A 19,439-nucleotide genomic window follows, 5' to 3' on the forward strand; every position below is an offset into this window, starting at 1 on the left:
AGAAGGGACAAATGAGTGTATGTCTTCGTCGTCATCAAGTTATAAGATCGACCCTCCTCCCATTTCGTTGAAATCAGAAAGCGTCTATGTCTGAGTCTCCAATAAGGCGATGTCACTGGTGTTTCCCTTTTTAAGAAAATTCTATCATAACTACACTTGATTTGATTACTCATTTTGTTAAAACTTTTTGATTACTTTTTATTCTGTTCTTCTGTCCTAAAAATGAACAATCTAAAAGTGTTCGGACGAATTCAAGTTGCCAAGAGAAGCTATTCCCCACTTCCAGTGGATCCATTATTACGGTTTAAAGCTATCAGTCAGACACAAAAAGCTCCTCGTGTTTTGATTACTGGATCTCTCGGACAACTAGGAAGAGGTCTGAATTCAGTTTACAAGTATATGTATGGATCAGAATGCGTCGTTATGAGTGATATTGTTCGTCTTCCTGCAAATGCCACAGATGTTTGTAAGTTCTCCTAGAACCTGAAAGCTTATAAGTCTATGATCCCTTTCTTCAGCTGACTACAATTATTTGGATATTCTGAATCAAGGATCTATTGAAGAAATTGTTGTTAACAAGAATATCGACACTATCGTTCACTTCTCTGCCCTCTTATCAGCCGTAGGAGAGACAAACGTTCCATTGGCTTTGCAAGTGAACTGCAGAGGAGTAGAGAATATTCTTCAAGTTGCAGCGTAAGTGCAAACTATCCCTGAGGATGAGAGTGATTGCTTTATTTCAGAAAACACAAGCTGAAAGTATTTATTCCATCCACAATTGGTGCCTTCGGACCAACGACTCCAAGAGAAAACACACCAGATCTCACAGTTCAATGCCCAACCACTATCTATGGAGTCAGTAAAGTATATGCCGAAAGACTTGGAGAATATTTCAATCATCGTTTTGGAGTAGACTTCAGAAGTATGAGATTCCCGGGTATCATCTCAGCAACTAAACCAGGAGGTGGAACAACAGATTATGCCATTCAAATCTTCTATGATGCTCTTCAAAAGGGAAAACACACTTGCTACCTTCGACCAGACACTCGTCTTCCAATGATGTATGATACCGATTGCATGGCTTCAATCATTCAGTTACTGTCTGCTGAAAGCGAATCATTGAAGAGAAGAACGTACAATGTAACAGGATTCTCATTCACACCAGAGGAAATTGCTGATGCAATTCGACGAGTGATGCCAGGTTTCGAGATTGATTACGATATCTGTCCAACAAGACAAGCTATTGGTAAGTCAGATTGAATCAGATTGAAGAGGATTCTGATGTATATTCTTATTTCAGCTGACTCATGGCCAAAATCGTTGGATGACAGTGAAGCTCGTAAAGATTGGGGATGGAATCCAGAGTATGGACTTGAAGAGACCGTTCAAGTCATGTTCGCATTGCTGAGAAGAGAAGAAGAAAAACCTACAAAGATAGTCTCGACAGCATAAAACTGGTTATTACGTAAATAAATCATTGAATTGACTTGCAAGATTTTACAAGAGAGGGATAATAACAGATAGGAAAATATATCATTTGGGTGCAAAGTGGGTATACTTGGGTATTTTGAATCTTTAGGAATGTGTGTTGGGAAAGAAACCAGGTTCTTTCAATTTTTTTCACATACTTGTCATGGGCCGTCAAAATGAAACCAACCCTGTCGGTCCGGGTCAGATTCTGAAATTTCAAAACACTGAAATTTTTATGAAATTTTCAAATAACTTCAAAGTTTTGATATTTTTGTAAGGGCGGAATACTTCAGGAAATTTTCTTTGAGGTAGAATTCCAAACATTTTCAAAAGAATTTTCAAAAAAAAAATCAGATACCCGGGTGGACCGGGCCGGGCTGGAAGAATTGGCAAATATGACTGTTCATGTTGAAATAGAAATAATTTTTTTTCCGAGTTTGAAAGAAAAACTGTTCATTCTCTAAAGTTTATACGCAGCTACAACATTATATAATTTAGACTATAAAATACTAACAAACTAAAGATTAACAAGACTAACAATTTAGACTAACAAACCGAATATAAAAAAATATCAAACTTTAGATAAAAAAGAAACACATTCGATCAAATTTTAATTGAAACTAAAATTGATTATGCAAAAAGACATTCGTTGAAAATGAAAATAACAAGCAATTGATTTAGGCATAACATCCTTGATCTCGTTTATTTATCTATAGAGAAGATATTCGAGAGACGGAGAGTGAGAAACGAAAAAGTGATTGAAATGAAATGACGCTGTAACAGTTGTCAACGATGAGCACTCATTCTCTGTTCTCACTCTCTTCCGCTCTTTTTGTTTAAAATTATCCAGTGACGCTCAAAGCCTAACTATATCTAAACTATGCAAGGTATAACATAAAACCTCTAATAGAAGAGCTCCTAAATTTTAACTTCGAGCTAATTTTTCAAATATGGAAAATAATTGTCAACTGATAAATTGTTTCTCATAATATCACATACATTTTATCAGCTGACATATTTTTTAACTTGCATAGTAATCGAGATTAATTAGCTCGAACTTGACAGTGTGGGGGCACTTCTATTAAAGGTTTTACGTTAGATCTCGTCCGGATGTTTATGCTCTGAATTTTCAGGAAACCCATATCTAAACTACCCTGGACAATTTGGAAATTTAACCGAAACCGACAAAAAGCAACATTGTAAATTACAGATTCAGGTTTTTATTTTTATTTTCTTGAAAAATATTTTGCTAATCTTACAGACATGGATGTATATTCATTCTGGAGTAAGTATTGTCACATCACTTCTCGGAATAATTCTCGGCTCAATTTTATTGGTTAGGACGGAATGGCATGAAAAATTGTTTTTGTACCGGCTAACGTTAGCAGTAAGTGTTTCTTAACGAAATACAAATGGGATAATATCATTTCAGTATCTACGTAGAGCAGATCCTAGTAAATATTGGATTGCTTATCGGGTATTTTTTGGTGTATGGATTGCGATACATTCTATTCATTTAGTGACAATCGTTCTCAGTATTATTGCTGTTCATGTAAGTCATCCTTGAAAATTATCGAGAACTTAATTGGATGTGTTACAGAAATCATATCTGAAACTTCTGAAACCTCAACTTGTGGCTCTTTTGGTCCAGCTTGGATTATTTATCGTTTTGATTTCCAGTCTTGTTGTGTACAGTATAACTGGAACAAGAGTAGCTTGGTTAGCGCTTGTCGTTATTCTTTTTCATACATTGTTTGCTTCGTGAGTGATTTCATTTTTTTTTTTTTTGGAATCCAATCTAAAATTCTTTCAGCACAAACTTATTTCTTCTTGCGAAATATCATCGTTTTCTAGATGAAAAACTGCAGATATTGAGAGAGATTTTGAGTGCACAGGCCAAATCAGTTCACTTCAAGGACGATTCCTCTTTTTGATTTGATTAATGAATTTGTTGTTAATTCAGTTTCCAAAGTTTCGCTTGAATTGGTATCAAATCAAAAATGTACCCAAATTTACTGGCAGAATTTGGAATAATATTGGAAGAGAAGTAGATGGTGTGTTAATTGTAATTTTGAGGGAACTGGTAGAATTAAGAAATCAAATAGGAACTTTTGGAAGCAATTTGATTGAATTTTGGTTGGTTTGTTTTAAAGAGGGATTTTTACACAGGTAAAATGCAAACGGACCCATTACGGACAGTCAGCGTTCGCGCGCGGTTGAAATCGGAACCGCATACGGAACGCACGCGACCCGTTTTCAGAAAACCATAACGCCATACTTGTAACGGGCCGGGCCGGGCCGGGCTTTTTTCCGAATTTCGGAGACCCGGCCCGGGGGGCCTGTCATTTCACAAGTTTTGAAAATTTCAAAAAACACGTAAGGGGAGATCCTTATGTGATTTTTTTCGATCAAAAATTTTTTTTTCGAGTTTTTTCGATCTTTTTAGAGCAAACAGATAAACAATCCAAAATAACAAAAAAAAATGGAGAAAATTATATTGAGAGCTCAAAATTTGGCTCAAAAATACATAATTTTTGATAACGGGCCTTCAGGGCCGGGCCCGGGCCTTGAAAATCTCCTCAGGCCCGACCCGGGCTTTGGCGGGCCGGCCCGGAATTTTACAAGTATGCATAACGCATTATTCCGTATTCCTCCGTATTTTGTCCGTTCGCGAACCCCGTATCCGATCCGATTGCAAATGATGAACAAACGGATCCGTTTGCAAATCCCTCAAAAGTTTAAATTCGCGAATGGATCCGCTTGTTCGATTTTCACTTTGAAAAATGCTCTGATACAATGTATTTTTTAATTGACTCCAAAATTTTTTGAGACGGCAGGAAACACGCACAGAAACGGGTCGGCCCAAGAATATTCTTTTTAAAAATTCGATCTGGCCGGTTTATGGTTTATATTTTCTGAGAAGCGTAATGATACGCCTAGGAGTATGATTTGAATCTTTTAAGTTAGAAAGTATTAAATGAAGTTTAATTGTCAGATGTCCAGAAGTATTTAGTTCAATAATATCTGAAAACTCGAATAGAAAAGCTGTCCTCCCTCTTTCAAATATTCAATATTCTGAGACTTCTGTTGATCGTTGTTCAAGTGCTACCGATTTGCTGAAGATACTTATTTTATGTTCACCTGATTGCATTTCTTTCCCGCATTCAACACTTTGTGAGAATTCATAAACAAAACATGTCACGCCCGGCCTATATGTGCTGACATAAATATCATAAACCAAGAATTTTTTTTCCTCCTCCACCTTTCGTAATGGAATTCAGCAACCGAAAGAAACCACCGATAATCATCTACTCCCCACACTGTTATCTTTCAAAAGATCAAACAAAAATAATTGCGAGAAATGATGGAAACGTGCGATAAGTCAAGACGATTCAAGAGAGGAGCAGCACCTCTTCTGCAACACTGCGCCACGTGCGTTCTTATCAAAAAGAGATAAATTATTTCTCAAGGTGATCGGAAGATGTGTCGACAGCAACAAGTTCAATCAACTGCGAGATCAAACAATTAACATCTCTCTGTGTCATTCCATCAAATCGTTTCATTGTCAGAAAGACCAAGTTCAGAAACAAATACAGAAGTCAAATTTCAGATTTTTTACAGCATCACATGTGTTTTCAGCCATTTCAAGTACATTGTAAATGTATATAAAAACATATCGTAAAGTTTTTTCGTCAAAAAGTCCGGATAAAAGTTCTGAAAGTTACTGTTTTTCTCATTTTAAGACGTATCAATAGTCTCGAGAGAATCGAGCACTGTGTCAAACAATTGAATATACTTCGAGTGTATTCTTATCCCATGTTCCTATCTAAAAAGTCAGTTCTCAACAATTTCGTAGGATACAATGATCCTGAATTCTTTTTTATTTTCATTCACTCTCCTTCTGCATCTTTCTTTGATTTTCCACCGAAAACTTTCAGGTTTCCCTCTGATAAAGTTATCAGAAAAGGCGAAGCAGGAGTAACAACTGATTATGAATTCTCTTCTTATTGTTTCAATAATGAATTCGGTTTGAGATTTTTTAAAAATCTGTTTGACTTAAATATGTATACTTTCACTTTCAGTATTTGATGCACTCGTAATCTTTGAAGTGTAAGGATTTTCTAATAATATACATGCCGCAAAACCTGTAACAGAAGGCCACCATACTTTCAAGTTTGAGCTAATTTATACAAAATATCAAAAATGTGTCCACTCATAAAATGTTTGTAATATTATGATAATCGATCCAACAGTTGACAACTATTTATATAGAAAAGGTGAAAAATTGGCTCAAATTTAAAAGTTATGGGCTCTTCAATTACAGATTCTACGGAAGTTGAAACTTTTTATGAGTCGATAAGGGAAGATCCATTATAAAATGTATGTAATGGATATTCTGGTGAACGCTCTTCAGATTTCGTTCTTTTAACAATTTTTCAAAACAAAAAAATAAATGTAAACTTTCACAATGGATCTAATTCGAATCTCCAGCTTAATCTACATATTGAATTTTGAATGAGTGTAGTATTTCAAAAACGATGAGCCTGATTTTTTCTAGTTTGTAGTTAGTCGACATTTCAAAGAAACGTTTTCCTAGTGATTCCTGTTTCTCTCAAATTTCACTCCATCTTGAAAATGTTTGCTATCTGCCCATGAATCTATTTGCCCATAATGTCCATAAAATTTGAACCAAATTTACTTTACCTGTAGAAGTAAACGAATGGTTTCTCGAAAACTGAACCTCGTGCTAATTTCAAGATAACATCTTCGAAAGTTGCCGTTTGATTAAACGCAATACTTCAGATTCGAATCAGTTCCATCATATGTTTTAACCTTCAAAGCACTCTCTCTAGATCCGAAACGCTTTTTTTTCTAATTTCTGAATCTAAGAAAAAAAACTTCCAAAAGAATGTCAATCGTCACGCCTCGGGGTATGATCTTTGGGGAAAATAGACCCGCCCTTTTGTTCTTTTTATATTTACCAAGGATGTACCTTATTACCTTTATTACCATTTCAGTCTTCACTGCCCATCATATTTTATAAATATGTTTCAAACTCTGTCTCTAACTTCGATTCAATAAAAAAAAAATAAAAACGCGAATGCTTCCCTCAATAATATAAAATGTTATCAGTTGCATATTGTTTTTTGATTGAAAAAAAACTGTCAATAAGAAAGAATAGAAGCTTCATGCTTTTTCATATATTGAAAAAGTTTTCATCTTCTGCACAAAGCTTTTCAAATTATTGGATCTGAAAAAGAAATTGTTTATAAAACCAAGTACAGTTTTATTAGATAGTTTTCGTTCTTTAGAAACTTTCATCGTTCTGTTTAAGACCAATTTGGCTACAAACATCAAAAGTTCAAAGTAGTATTTAAAAAGTCAATAAATGATTCGTTCGCAAATTAAAGTATTAGGATTTTTGAAAGGTCTTAAATATTCCAAATTACTCTCCACAAGTTCAGACATCACAATATTGCTACAGTATCTTTTAAAGACCTCCAGCCCACAGACCACCGATATCAATGAAAACTTTCTGAACTACAACTTCCTATTTTTAAGTACGCACTAAATGTTTATTCTTTCTTTTGGTTGCCTTTTGACAGTCCGTTTTTTACTATCTTTTTGGCAACATTTTTATCTTTCGTCGGAAAACCGTGAAGCCATAAAATCGAAAATAAAATCACGTGACTTCTCATCACCTATCTTTCAGTACTTCTACCGAAATGAGGTCGCCTCTTCATCAAAATCAGCTCACATTGATATTGGGACTTTTCCAGGTATTCAGATACCTTTTGTTACATTTTTCAAAACAATCATTTCAGGCAGCATTCCTGGTTACATTTGCTCTATTTGGAAGTTATGCTCCAAGTGCTCTTCCAAGTAATGGCAAAGATGTGGAGGAGGCCACCAGAATGACGAATCTCTATCCTCTTTTCCAAGACACTCATGTTATGATCTTCATTGGTTTCGGATTTTTGATGACCTTCCTCAAAAGATATGGATTCTCGGCTGTTTCTATCAACATGCTCTTGGCTGTATTCACCATTCAATGGGGAATCATTGTTCGTGGAATGGCTTCTGCTCCTCATGGATTTAAATTCACAATCTCTTTGGAACAACTTCTCACTGCTGATTTCGCCGCTGCTGTTATTCTGATCTCAATGGGAGCTATGCTTGGAAAACTATCTCCTACCCAATACGTCATTATGGCCTTCTTCGAAACTCCAGTTTCTCTCATCGTCGAACATATCTGTGTCCACAATCTTCAGGTAAAATAATCAGATTCCCTCTCTAGTCTACCTCAGAATCCTATTTCAGATCAACGACGTCGGAGGATCCATCATTGTGCATGCCTTCGGAGCCTACTTCGGACTTGCTTGCGCTAAAGGATTCGGAAAGAAGGAACAACGTGGACATCAAAACGAGGGATCCACCTATCACACTGACATCTTCGCTATGATCGGAGCTATCTTCCTCTGGATCTATTGGCCATCGTTCAACGCTGCCGTCGCTGCTACTGATGATGCACGTCAAAGAGCTGTTGCCAACACTTTCCTATCTTTGTGTGCCTGTACGATGACAACTTTCTTGGTTTCTCAAGCTGTCGACAAACATGTAAGTCCGAAAATAAATATTTCATGGATCTAAATTATTGTTTCAGAAGCGTTTCGATATGGTCCACATTGCCAATTCGACTCTTGCGGGAGGAGTTGCCATTGGAACCACAGCCAATGTTGTTCTTGAGCCATTCCACGCTATGATTGTTGGAGTTATCGCTGGAGCTGTCTCAGTCATTGGATACAAATACATTACTGTACGGTCATAATTTTAAAGTTCCCTCCTGAACGCATCTCATTTCAGCCATTCCTGTCCGAGAAACTCGGAATCCATGATACTTGCGGAGTCAACAATCTTCACGGAATGCCTGGACTTATTGCTGGATTTGCTTCCATTGCTTTCTTATTCATCTACGACGAGTCTCAATACCCAGCTCAGTAAGTATCCTATCCACTGGAACAGATAACAAATATTGAGCTTCAGATACGACAAGATCTACCCTGGAATGGCTCGTAGCGAAGATGGAAAGAGAATGTTCGATGAAAAGACTCAAGCTCTCAACCAACTTATGGCTATCGGTCTCGTATTTTTGGCATCCTCAGTTTCTGGATACATTACCGGGCTCCTCTTGAAATTGAAGATTTGGGATCAAGTTCGTGATGAGGAATACTACGCCGATGGAGATTATTTCGAGACTCCGGGAGACTACGATTTCACTTCTAGAGTACGAATGGAAAAGTTTGTAAAAAGTATTTATAAACTCAAATTTTAGATCGTCACATCTGTCCAGAAGATCGAAGTAGCCGAATATAATCCACTCAGCCAAAAGGAAGTATAACTTCACCAATTGTTTATATGTCTTATAAATCATTGTATTTTTATTCAATAAAGTCAATGAACTATAAAAAACACACAGTAAATCTTTTCTAATAGAGTGACAATCCAAACGAATTCATTTTTTTGATTTTTCGATTAACCAGATTGTTTTTCAGCTGTGCAGAAACTTTCGAAAACTTGCAGAAAAAATATACGAGTTTAGATGTTGTGCTGGTATTCAAAAATCGGAGTTTTGGAAGAGAAAAACAGGTGACCGCGGCCGCGGCCACTTCAGAACTACCGTAATTAACAATTTTTTTCCCTCGATTTCCGTCCGCCTTCCGGAAATTTTAAAGGTTTAGAAAGTTTTATTTTCATACTTGTCTAGAGGTTTTCAACACAAAACTTATTGAAAAGCAAAAGTAATCGAGAACAAAAGACCGAGAATTTTAGGTTACGGTAGTTTTCATTACGGGAACCGTTGGCCACATTCACAGCGTTTCTATTCCACAGCTACGATTTACAATAAAAATAAAACACTTTTTTTTCAATAAAATTTAAGAAAATTCAGCAAAGACAAAGAAAAACTAGTTCCGGCCAAAATATGTGTGTTTTCGAAGAATTTGAAAGAAGTCCATGTTTAACATAATTTCAGATTTCTTTTTTTCAATTTTCACCTCAAAAAGTTCACATATTTCACGAATTTTGCTTTTTTTTCGGTCTCCTACACTCAAATCGTCTGGTCAAAAACTAAAATACTCTTTTTTGAATTCGCGCGGAAAAACCGTAGCATGTGCGCCCTATCGCACCAGATGCAAAATTTTCTTTTTTCTCAATTTTCCGCCACATTGTATTCATTTTACGGCTTATCTGGGTGTTTTTTGACAGGTTGATAACAGAAGTTTCACAATAGACTATATAGTGCTAGAAAACGAATTCTTTACCATTGTACTTTCTTCTAAACTTCATTCCGCGCTCATTTTTTAAAACATCATTTACATTGTTTTCCAGACCGAATAGTCGGCCAGACCGATGGATCTGGATGTCGAATCGTCAAGTATATCCCAGTTGAGAAGTCACTGTGAAACATGCTTTCCGATGATGGATGAAGTCGTCCCGATTCGTGAAAAATATGTTGATTTACTCGAATTCTCCAACGTGAGATCATCTGTCTAGAATATAGAAAATCTGTGTTTTTCCAGTTCAATGGGATTCCTTATCCAGTCATCGATTCATCCAGAAAGCCTAGAAGATTTTTAGCAGATTTTAGGTCAGATTCTAAAAGTAAGAATTTTGCTTAAAATGTTATTCCAGATACTCTTGGTCTCTTCCATTGTCCCATGACTATCCACTGGTTGAGAAGGAGGTTTTATCTTCAAAACGTGTTCACAAAGTAATCTCAAGACTGAAAGAGCAGAACGATGAGCAGAAAAATAGAGCAGTTCAATTTTTCACAGAAATCAGTGCTCGCTTATCGAAAGTCATATGCAGGTGCTGCGCATATATTCTGTACAAAGTATTTCGGAGGTTGATGGACAAACTTCTTGTTTGTAAAGAAGAAATGAATCAGTTGAAACAAGCGGAACAGGTGATTTCAAGTGTTCGGGAACAAACTGACTAATCATGCTCTTTTCATAGACAGGCATTCCAATTGTATATCTACCTCTACACAGAAGTCACCTCGACTATCTCCTGATAACATGGTGTAACTGGCATTTCGGTTTGAAACTACCTCACATTGCTTCCGGGGACAATCTCAACCTCTCTGGACTCGGTTGGCTTCTTCGAGCTACAGGCGCTTTCTTCATTCGTCGTCGTGTGGATCCCGATGATGAGAGAGGGAAAGATCAGTTGTATCGGGCAATTCTACATTCTTACATCGAGCAGGTTCTCGAAAAAAATATGCCGATCGAATTCTTTCTAGAAGGGACGAGAAGTCGATTCGGAAAAGTGCTCACTCCGAAAAACGGGTTGATTTCAAATGTAGTGGAGGCAGTTCAGCACGGTAGTTATTTTAGTTCAACTGAGTCTCACAAGCCGTTTGATTTCAGGGTTCATAAAAGATTGCTACTTGGTCCCAGTTTCATATACATATGATGCAGTAGTCGAGGGAATTTTCCTTCACGAGTTAATGGGAATACCAAAAGTTCGGGAGTCAGTTATTGGTGTCTTCCGTGCCATTTTCAGTGGATTCCGACAGTCGAAACAATGTGGTGTCGTGAGAATGCACTATGGACGGCCAATTCTCCTAACTGTTCGTTTTCTTTCGAATCTTACTCACGTACTTTCTATGTGTTCAGGAATACCTTGCTACAATCACAGCTTCATTGTCTAGCCATCGCACACGACCTGTTCGAATGACCAAATTGGCCTCCTCGTTTTCTTATCGAGAACTTGTACCTTGGCACCGTACACACTCGGAGACAGTTGATGATCGTACGATGATTCGTGCTATTGGATTCCATGTTGTCTACGGTTTGTTATCATATAAACCGTGATCATTGTACAGTTTTTGTGTTTTTTAGAAGCTCAGATGATGTGCTCGATCTCACCAGTAGCCGTGGTTTCCTGTCTGGCGCTTGCTAAATGGAGAGAGAAAGTCTCTAGAAGTACATTTGAACGGGACTGTGAATGGCTTTGTGAGAATATCATATCAGAAGGTGGCGATGTCGTTGGTTATCAATCCAAAAAGACGAAAGGGAAAGACCTGGCAGACTATGCATTCGAAAAGCTCAAATCGTGTTTGAAAGTGACTGATGAATACGTTGCTCCGCGAGAATCGCATAGTTCATTCATTCAACTCGCTTACAATAAGAATTCTGTTATTTGCAGATTCTCAATCAAATCAGTCATCGGTTAGTGTGTCCTTACAAGCCCTGAAACGAGCGGTAAAGGCCTAGAAAAAAAACGTTTAAAAATTGGTAAAAACTCGAAAAATCGCTTCTCTTCCATTTCTGGAAACTTCTGGAATGTTTTCTTTTTTTTTCGAATTCCCGCCAAAAATCCGGATTAGCAATTTTTCGAGAAAAAATCCAATTTTTATTAGAATTTAGCAACATTTTTAGACCTTTTCAGGTTTTTCAGCTATTCCTCTCGATTTTTCCGGGTTTTTTGTTTGAAATTCGATGGAGCGGTATTCGTGCAGATTACTGTAGATTACTGTAAAACTCGAATTTTTCAGTAGTTTTTTTTTTTGCATTTTCTTGTCTGTATTATTTATGGCCTGATTGTGTTTGCAAAAAAACTACAAAATGGAAGGTTTTCTACATTAATCTACAGTAATCTTCGCGAACACCATCCTGTCAAGTTTCAGACAAAAAATTCGGAAAAATCGAAAATGACACATCAAAAATAGCTGAAAAACCTATAAAGGTCTAAACATTTCGCAGAAAAAAACCAAGTAAAAATCAATTTTTTTCTCAAGAATTTTCCTAGTGAGATAATGGAAAACTTTTTGCGAGCGAAGGGTCCACCCTTATGTGATTTGATATTTTTTGAAAAACTAGAAACATCACATAAGGTTTCTGGGGACCCTTATGTAATCTTTTTCCTACTGATATTTCGTCGCCCAGAGTTTCAGTTCCAGGATATGTTGTCTTTATCTAGAATTTTCTCATAATTTATCCTTTCCAGCTATACTATTGTGTCTCGTTCTCCAAATGCGACACTACTATTTGATGAAATTGTAGAAGATACGCTTTCACTCTGTGACTGGTTACAATTTGAGTTCCTATTCTGCCGAGTAAGTAATTCTTATTATTTACAAATCAGCAATTGGATGGAATTACAGCCATGCGACAGTCTACGCGAACTTGTTCACAATGTTCTGAGCAGCAAGGACTGGTCACACCCGATCCGTGGCTATCTCACCTCTGAAACTATCGAAGAAGACGGCTTCCTGGACGCTGGTGATTTCCAAATTGGCGGAACAGTACGGGTATTTTTTCGGGTTGTCATTTAATTTTTTGTCATTATTTACAGGTTCGCGATTCGAAATCTCGTGAGGCTCTCCAATTCTTTGCCAATCTTGTCCGACCATTCATCCAATCATTGTATCTCGTTTCGTCATTTGTCTCTTCTGAAAGATGTTCTACTGAACCAACATCTGATAATAATATCATTCGTCAATTGTGCCAAGAGTCTCTTGCCGGAAAAATCAGTCTCCCATTCTCACCACTTCGTAAGTTACTGTGGGTCACAAAATTGTTCATATACTTTTTTTGTAGTTGAATCTATCAATTCGGACTCTTTCAAAAATGGTCTTCGCATCTTGAAGGATAAAGGATTATTGCAACGAAGCATCCCGAACTCGACTGCACGAAGCAGCAATTCTCGTCTCACTGAACTGATTTCCAATCTCGAAAGGGTTTTGGAAGTCAAATAGTATATTTATTGTAGATTGTAGTTAGATTGATAGCGAACTTTCGTTTCCTCTTGTTTTGTTTTAACGCATTTTCTGTATGGTTTTAAAGAATAAAGTTGTATAGGTAGACATTGTATTGAGAGCTTTCAAAACACTCAAATCAGGTGGATATGAGAAATTTGGATGATCTCTCTTATTGATTTGTGTTTCTGCAGGAACACAAATCAGTCCCGCCTGTCGGTCAAATGTCGTCAAAAGTGACAGTTCTCCCCGTGACCATTTCGATTGACGCGCAAGTGTCAAAGTAGTGCATACAAACAAAACGATATAGGTAGGTGTCTATAAAAGAGCCCAGTAGACACCGGAGTTCTCAACATTCGTATGTTCCCCCAGTTATGACCTTCATATTTTGTTAGATGTCTCTTCATTATCAGGTAAGAAATCTTTGTAGTTTTCCGCGAGTCAACGTGAAAACTGAAGAGATTTTTTACAGATTCCGGAGGAGCATCACTTCCATGGCAAACTCAATTTGTGTTGCAATTTTTGTTGAGCTTTGTCTGACCTGAATAAAGTTTTGCCATTTTTTTAATTTTTGTTTGCAATCGTTAAGTTACATTAAAGGGATTCTTTGCTTCTGATAAAAAATTATAAATCTGGGCATTTTATTCAGAAAACGGATCGAGTGCACCTATTTTTTTTGGTACGAAAAGTCGAAGCTATTGAAGAGAAACATATGTGTTCGTATCCAAAGGTACCACAACGACAACTACCTTAACCTCAAAATATTTTCAGTTACCGTATGTATTTTCTCATTTTCACTGCTTTTCGTCGAGTTTTCTGCCCCTTTTCACCAAAAAAGAAGGAAAATATAAAACTTTCGGAAAGGAAAAGTTGTCCGAAAACGCACGAAAATCGAGAAAAAGGTCCTACAACGACAATTACAGTAAGCCAAAAACATTTTCATTTTATCGAAATCGTACGTTTTTGGGTAATTTTCTGACTATCAAAAACTTTCAAATGATAATTGCTACAGATGAGAAGTGAAAAAGTTAGCCAACTACAGGTCAAAAAATGTTTTTGAAAGAATATTAGGAAGAACGAGATCGTTTCCAAACAATTGTTCCAAAAAGGTTGGATTCTGATCTACGTATTAGAGCCGTTAAGCGCGTTTTAAATTTGTGCAGTTTTCGCTTGTAGCAGTTTTCTTTTAACCAGTGCTCATTATCCGACTTATTTGTATCAGTTCTCAAGTGTAATAGTTCCCATTCCTGGTACCATCAGAAACTCGTCGAAAATCAGTGAAAAACGAGAAAATGAACAAATGTTAGATTACGGTAGTTTTCGTTGTGGGACCCTCGGACATGACCACCGGCGTTTCACTTCTACAGCTCCGATTTTTCATACAAGCATAATACACCTCTTCTCCCACATTTATTAATTCTTGAGATTCTATGAATGACTCGACGAGAGCGAATGACCCAATCTTTGAAAATGACGTCTATATCTTTGCGAGAAATCCTCAAAAAAGGTTTCTTTGTGTTTTGCATCTCTTTTGCAAATCGTTTGTAGAGCCTTCCTGAAAACTGAGAGTAATCTTCTACTCCCCCTCACGTCTAAACCAACTATGAGATTGGTTAGCAAACATGTAATCTGACACTGATATTTATTTAAATTTCTGCAGCCAGAACTCCATTTAGTACGTTTAGTTCCAGAGTAATGTTGAAGTTTCAACTGGATTCTCTATTGGTTGCAGTAGTTCTCTATTCTTTTAATTCGAAAATTATTCTTCCTAGAAAAAACAAACTATGGCGTACACCTGAAAGCTACAGCAAAATCCTTCAGCTTGCATTACGAACCTTCTCGTTGAATTGGCATGTTTTCTGAATTCAAAAAAGGCAAGGCAAGCTTCAGTTTGAATCCATCAGATCCATCTGACATACGAAATAGTGGAACAGCGGAATAGAGAAAGTGTAGTAGGGGGATTCGAATGAGTGCCAGAAGACATTATGAGTGTCGACGCCTTGTATAGTGCACACGGAACAACTTCCGGCGTCTACCGCATACATGCTTACAGAGGCAATTGTCAACTAGTCAGGCATCTTTTTTGGAAATGCCGAGAATGCACGACCTCCTTTTTTTGTTTTTTTTTGTCTTCTAGTTTTTGTTTGTGCCGTGGACCCCTACTTAAAATGTAATAGTTTAGTTTAGAGTTTGAAAAAAAAAGAAAAACGAGTTGACACAATTTCTAGCGCCCATTCATTTCTGCTCCTCCTCTTTTCCTCGTTTTGACAATTGTACGAAGTGTTAAGATAAAGACGCCATCTGAATGATTATCCCTGGGGAATGATGCTAATTTTTCAAAATCAGACGGCGGTTATTTTCAAGTGGCCGTGTATGCCGCGGAGCACAAGCCGAGCAAGCGAGAGTCAGGGGCATATTTTTGTTTTTACGGAGTTGACTTGAAGCTTCGTTTTTGTGCTGGTACAACAACTCTCCCTCTCCCTCTTTTGCAATTTTTAAAATTGTTACTTTAGACAAAATAATACACAATTACTGGTCACCAGGTTTATTTTTTGAAAATTAAAACTAACTCCACTGATATCGGATTTTTGAATCTTCAAAAGTTATGAATACAAGATGAGCGTTCGAACACATTCACATGAAATTCCGAAAAAATCGCCGGGTGGATACTGTATGAGAACCTTTTTTTGAATCCTAACGGCAATCGTTTTTGATGATGAATGACTCGGGTCCCTCGCTAATCCTAAACGCTTTCTTTTGCTTTCTATTTTCGCCGGGAACGGAAACCCTCAAGTTTACTCTTGTCCTTTTTTAGAAGACAATGTATTCCCAGATAGATTCTCAATGATATTTCCCTCGAACTCTCGTTCCTATCCAATTTCATTGCCACCCGAAAATGGAACATGTCAAAATAGTACCTTATTTAGATGAAAGTCCTCGGAGCTTCTCGTTTTCACACGTCGTTTTCTTGTCATTGACAAATTCAAATTACTTGCTTTTTCTTCTCTTTTCCTCCACATCTTCTCATTTTGCCCGTCCGTTAATCTAGGTTACATGATGTGTGACTCCTTCTCTAGATTAGCGAAAATTTTTCATTCATTTTCGTTACTATCCTTCTGTGTGTCTACCCAACTGAACTTGTCTTTATTCTCTTTCTTCAAAAAAAGAATACGCCGGAAAGAATCAAGCATCCTCGGTTCCTCCTTTCTCTCCTCAATTAACTATCCTCTTTGACATGATAATTTATGTGTTCCATACATCGGTTGTAGATAATGTGTAAGTAGAATAGACGGAGGGAAATGGTTAGCAGATGTTCCTTGTTTCAAACGGAATTCTAGTTGCTTTTTGCTCAGGATTTCATATTGATTTTAGAAGATTTTTGGGCGGTGTTGATCCATTTCTTGTTATGCTCAGGATCAACTCCCAAATGACATATCTCTCTTTAAAAACAACTCGATAGGGTTATATAGCCATTGTGTGTAGCTGAATAGGTATTATATTGTATTCTATGGTTTTTGTCTTTATCAATCTATCATCTCTAGCTTTAGTATTTTAACTGGTATACAGGGTGGGGATTAATTATTGCGCCGAAACTTTGAGCACGCTCTGGCGCCTGCAGAACGGTCTACATTGCACACATAACTATTTTTCAGAATCACTATCTCGTTTTGAACTATTTCTGAGAGTTTCAGTCAATTATGTCAACTTTGAAGGTAAAGGTGGCTGCTGTTCTATTCCGCACTCCTAGTATGGAAGGATCAAAAACGGGATCCGAACTTTGGGGGATCGCTAAAACTTGGTTTTGTGAAATCAGTAGTCAATCGAACACTCGTTCGATTCAGAATGTTGAGAACTTTGAAGGATATGAGAAGAAGCGGCCGTCTGGTGACTGTGACGACTCCTGAAGTCGTCAAAGCCGTAAGAGAGAAAATCAGGTGGAATCCCGATAGGAGCATCAGAAAGATGGCGTCGTAGTTCAGAATCTGTCCCAAATCTATGAGAAATATTGTCCGGAACAAGTTCTATATGATTCCGTATCGAATACAAAAAGACGCCTTCCTAACGGACCGTAACAAGGGGTTACAACTGAAAAATCCAAATATCTTCTTTGAGGCACGCGCACGGCACGGACGTGAGGGCCGGTGTCGAAGATGAAAAGTTGCCCACAGTTGAGGAGAACAAAAACGGTCAGAACACCCGCATCATGTTTATCGATCATTAGAGTGCATGAAGAAGATGGAAAATCCAAAATAAGGCATCCCACTCGGCCGTGGTGATCGTATTTGGTGAGAAATGCTCAGATGGTGAAATTGTGTCGATTTTGGAGACAAAAACCATGAAGAATACTACATCGACCCGTTTTTGAAGTAGGAGGTACTGCTGTGGTCCCAATCACGTCTTGTGAACGCCAATTGGACACTCCAACATGACAGTGTACCTGCCCACACTACAAATCTCACTCAGCAGCGGTGCCAAGCCAATTTCCGGGTTTTTACCACTATAGATCAATGGCCAGCTTCCAGTCCGGTACTCAATCCCATGTATTTTTCGTTATGCGAATATTGGACCCAATAAGTCACAAAAAATTATCCTAATTTGGAAGCCCTGATTAGATCCTTGGCCGCGGCATGGGACAATTTGGAAGTCAGCTACTCCTGTGCTGTAGTAGACTCCTTCTTGAAGAGACTTTGAGCTGTTATCGAAGCTAACGGAGGAAAGCTCAAAAACTGTTAATGCCATCTTTTTTGTTATTTCTTATTGAACATCTTGGCTGCATTTCGTTAAAAAATCTTTTGATTTGAAGTTTTTACATGTTCTTGAAATCGGCGCAATAATTAATCCCCACCCTGTACACCACTTAATTAAAAAAAAAAAAAAACCTTAAACACTCTAATAGAGTGCCACCCACCAAAGCTCTCAACTTTGAGCCCATATATCTCATTCCCTGGAAAAGATATCAAAAGTGGTAAGCTACAAAACAATTTTCAAATTATGATAAACATTTTATCAGTTGAACATAATTTAATCTTTTACCGGTAAGGAGATATATGGGCTCAAATTTGACATAGTTTCTTCCACTCAAAATTTGTGAATATCGCTTTCAACTCTTCCTGAACATAAATATCTCCCGTGGACAATCTTAAAATCATCGGGAAAAAAACTACCACATGGCACGGACAAGTTCCGCAAAATTGATGCCCCCATGAGCAGATGTGAATGCGAGATCTCGAGTTTAGCACATCAAATTCAAACATTCAACTGCAAATTTTTGACAGCTTATCCCGTTTGGTTTTATATGTAGGCGTTTTTGGGAGGATACGATGATTCTTGAATTTAGAAGTTTCTTATATTTTCAGAAGACGTTGCTGACAACGATAAAAGAAACTCAAAAACAAATCTGAAAATTCTGGAACATGTCAACGAAATTCTCAAAGATGTTGTACATCGTCAGAAGACAGACAAAAAACAAAAAAGTAAAATGGATGAGACATTTTCGAAAGTAGATGATATAAACATCGAGAGATGCCTAAAGTGAAGACCCCTTTTTTTCTTTTCCATGGCTCAAATTCCCATATCCTCATCTTTTTTCTTTTTACTCCACATTTTACTTCTACTTTCCTCCTCCTTTTTTTTCGATCCTTTTATCGATGAAGATCAGTCTGTGCAAAAAAAAAGAAAAAAGGGAAAAGTGGGTCTGAAAAGGGAAGATAACTGAGGTCCAGAGAGAGAGAAATAGTTTGGTCCCTCCGGAAAATGAAGAACTACGTGGAAGAAGATGCCCCATAAACGCATCGACTTCTCTCTCTCTCCCTCTATTCAAATTTGGTTTGTGTTTGAATTTATCTTTTTTCTCTCGCTTCTTTTTTTTTCATCCTGTCCTGACCCACAACTGCACTCAAAACTAGAAATATATGATCTTATAAAGTTTATCGTTTGATTTTTCAATTCCTAGCGTGGCTATTATAAGATCTTCAAATCTGAGAATTCTCAAAATTTTGAAATATAAATTGCCGTTTTAAACTATATTCTTTTTTCAATATATCCATGAATCCCCGCAGACTCTCAATTTCTCTTACCCGTCCCTCAAAAGATTGATAACCTCCGAGCTTTCCTCATGTCTTTCCCCACTTCACTTTTTCTCCGCCTTCTTCTTCTTCTTCTTTTTCCTAAAAAATGAAACATATCAATTTCAGTATATGGCTACTGG

At 37.3% G+C, this 19,439-nt stretch overlaps 3 protein-coding genes across 3 annotated transcripts; all 3 read left to right on the forward strand.

Annotated features, from left to right (window-relative positions):
- Positions 1–222: 222 nt before the first annotated feature.
- CBG09393 lies at positions 223–3,398 on the forward strand (the record flags this gene model as incomplete). Its single annotated transcript, XM_002636880.1, has 9 exons — positions 223–466; positions 519–696; positions 744–1,246; positions 1,301–1,339; positions 2,604–2,686; positions 2,732–2,857; positions 2,903–3,022; positions 3,071–3,231; positions 3,284–3,398. Coding segments are annotated over 9 exons (1,569 nt in total), but the record flags the coding sequence as incomplete, so codon positions are not given.
- A 3,798-nt stretch (positions 3,399–7,196) lies between these two features.
- Cbr-rhr-1 lies at positions 7,197–8,869 on the forward strand (the record flags this gene model as incomplete). Its single annotated transcript, XM_002636879.1, has 7 exons — positions 7,197–7,250; positions 7,296–7,742; positions 7,792–8,088; positions 8,135–8,287; positions 8,335–8,468; positions 8,515–8,755; positions 8,804–8,869. The coding sequence occupies 7 exons, from the start codon at positions 7,197–7,199 to the stop codon at positions 8,867–8,869; spliced, it is 1,392 nt and encodes a 463-aa protein (XP_002636925.1).
- A 1,010-nt stretch (positions 8,870–9,879) lies between these two features.
- Positions 9,880–13,231, forward strand: Cbr-acl-6 (the record flags this gene model as incomplete). Its single annotated transcript, XM_045237708.1, has 12 exons — positions 9,880–10,005; positions 10,050–10,117; positions 10,162–10,435; positions 10,486–10,852; positions 10,899–11,101; positions 11,148–11,322; positions 11,373–11,611; positions 12,272–12,441; positions 12,481–12,589; positions 12,638–12,796; positions 12,829–13,027; positions 13,074–13,231. The coding sequence occupies 12 exons, from the start codon at positions 9,880–9,882 to the stop codon at positions 13,229–13,231; spliced, it is 2,247 nt and encodes a 748-aa protein (XP_045094057.1).
- Positions 13,232–19,439: the final 6,208 nt, after the last annotated feature.

The sequence above is a fragment of the Caenorhabditis briggsae genome (assembly GCF_000004555.2).
Source record: "Caenorhabditis briggsae complete genome, chrV, whole genome shotgun sequence".
NCBI lineage: Eukaryota > Metazoa > Nematoda > Chromadorea > Rhabditida > Rhabditidae > Caenorhabditis > Caenorhabditis briggsae.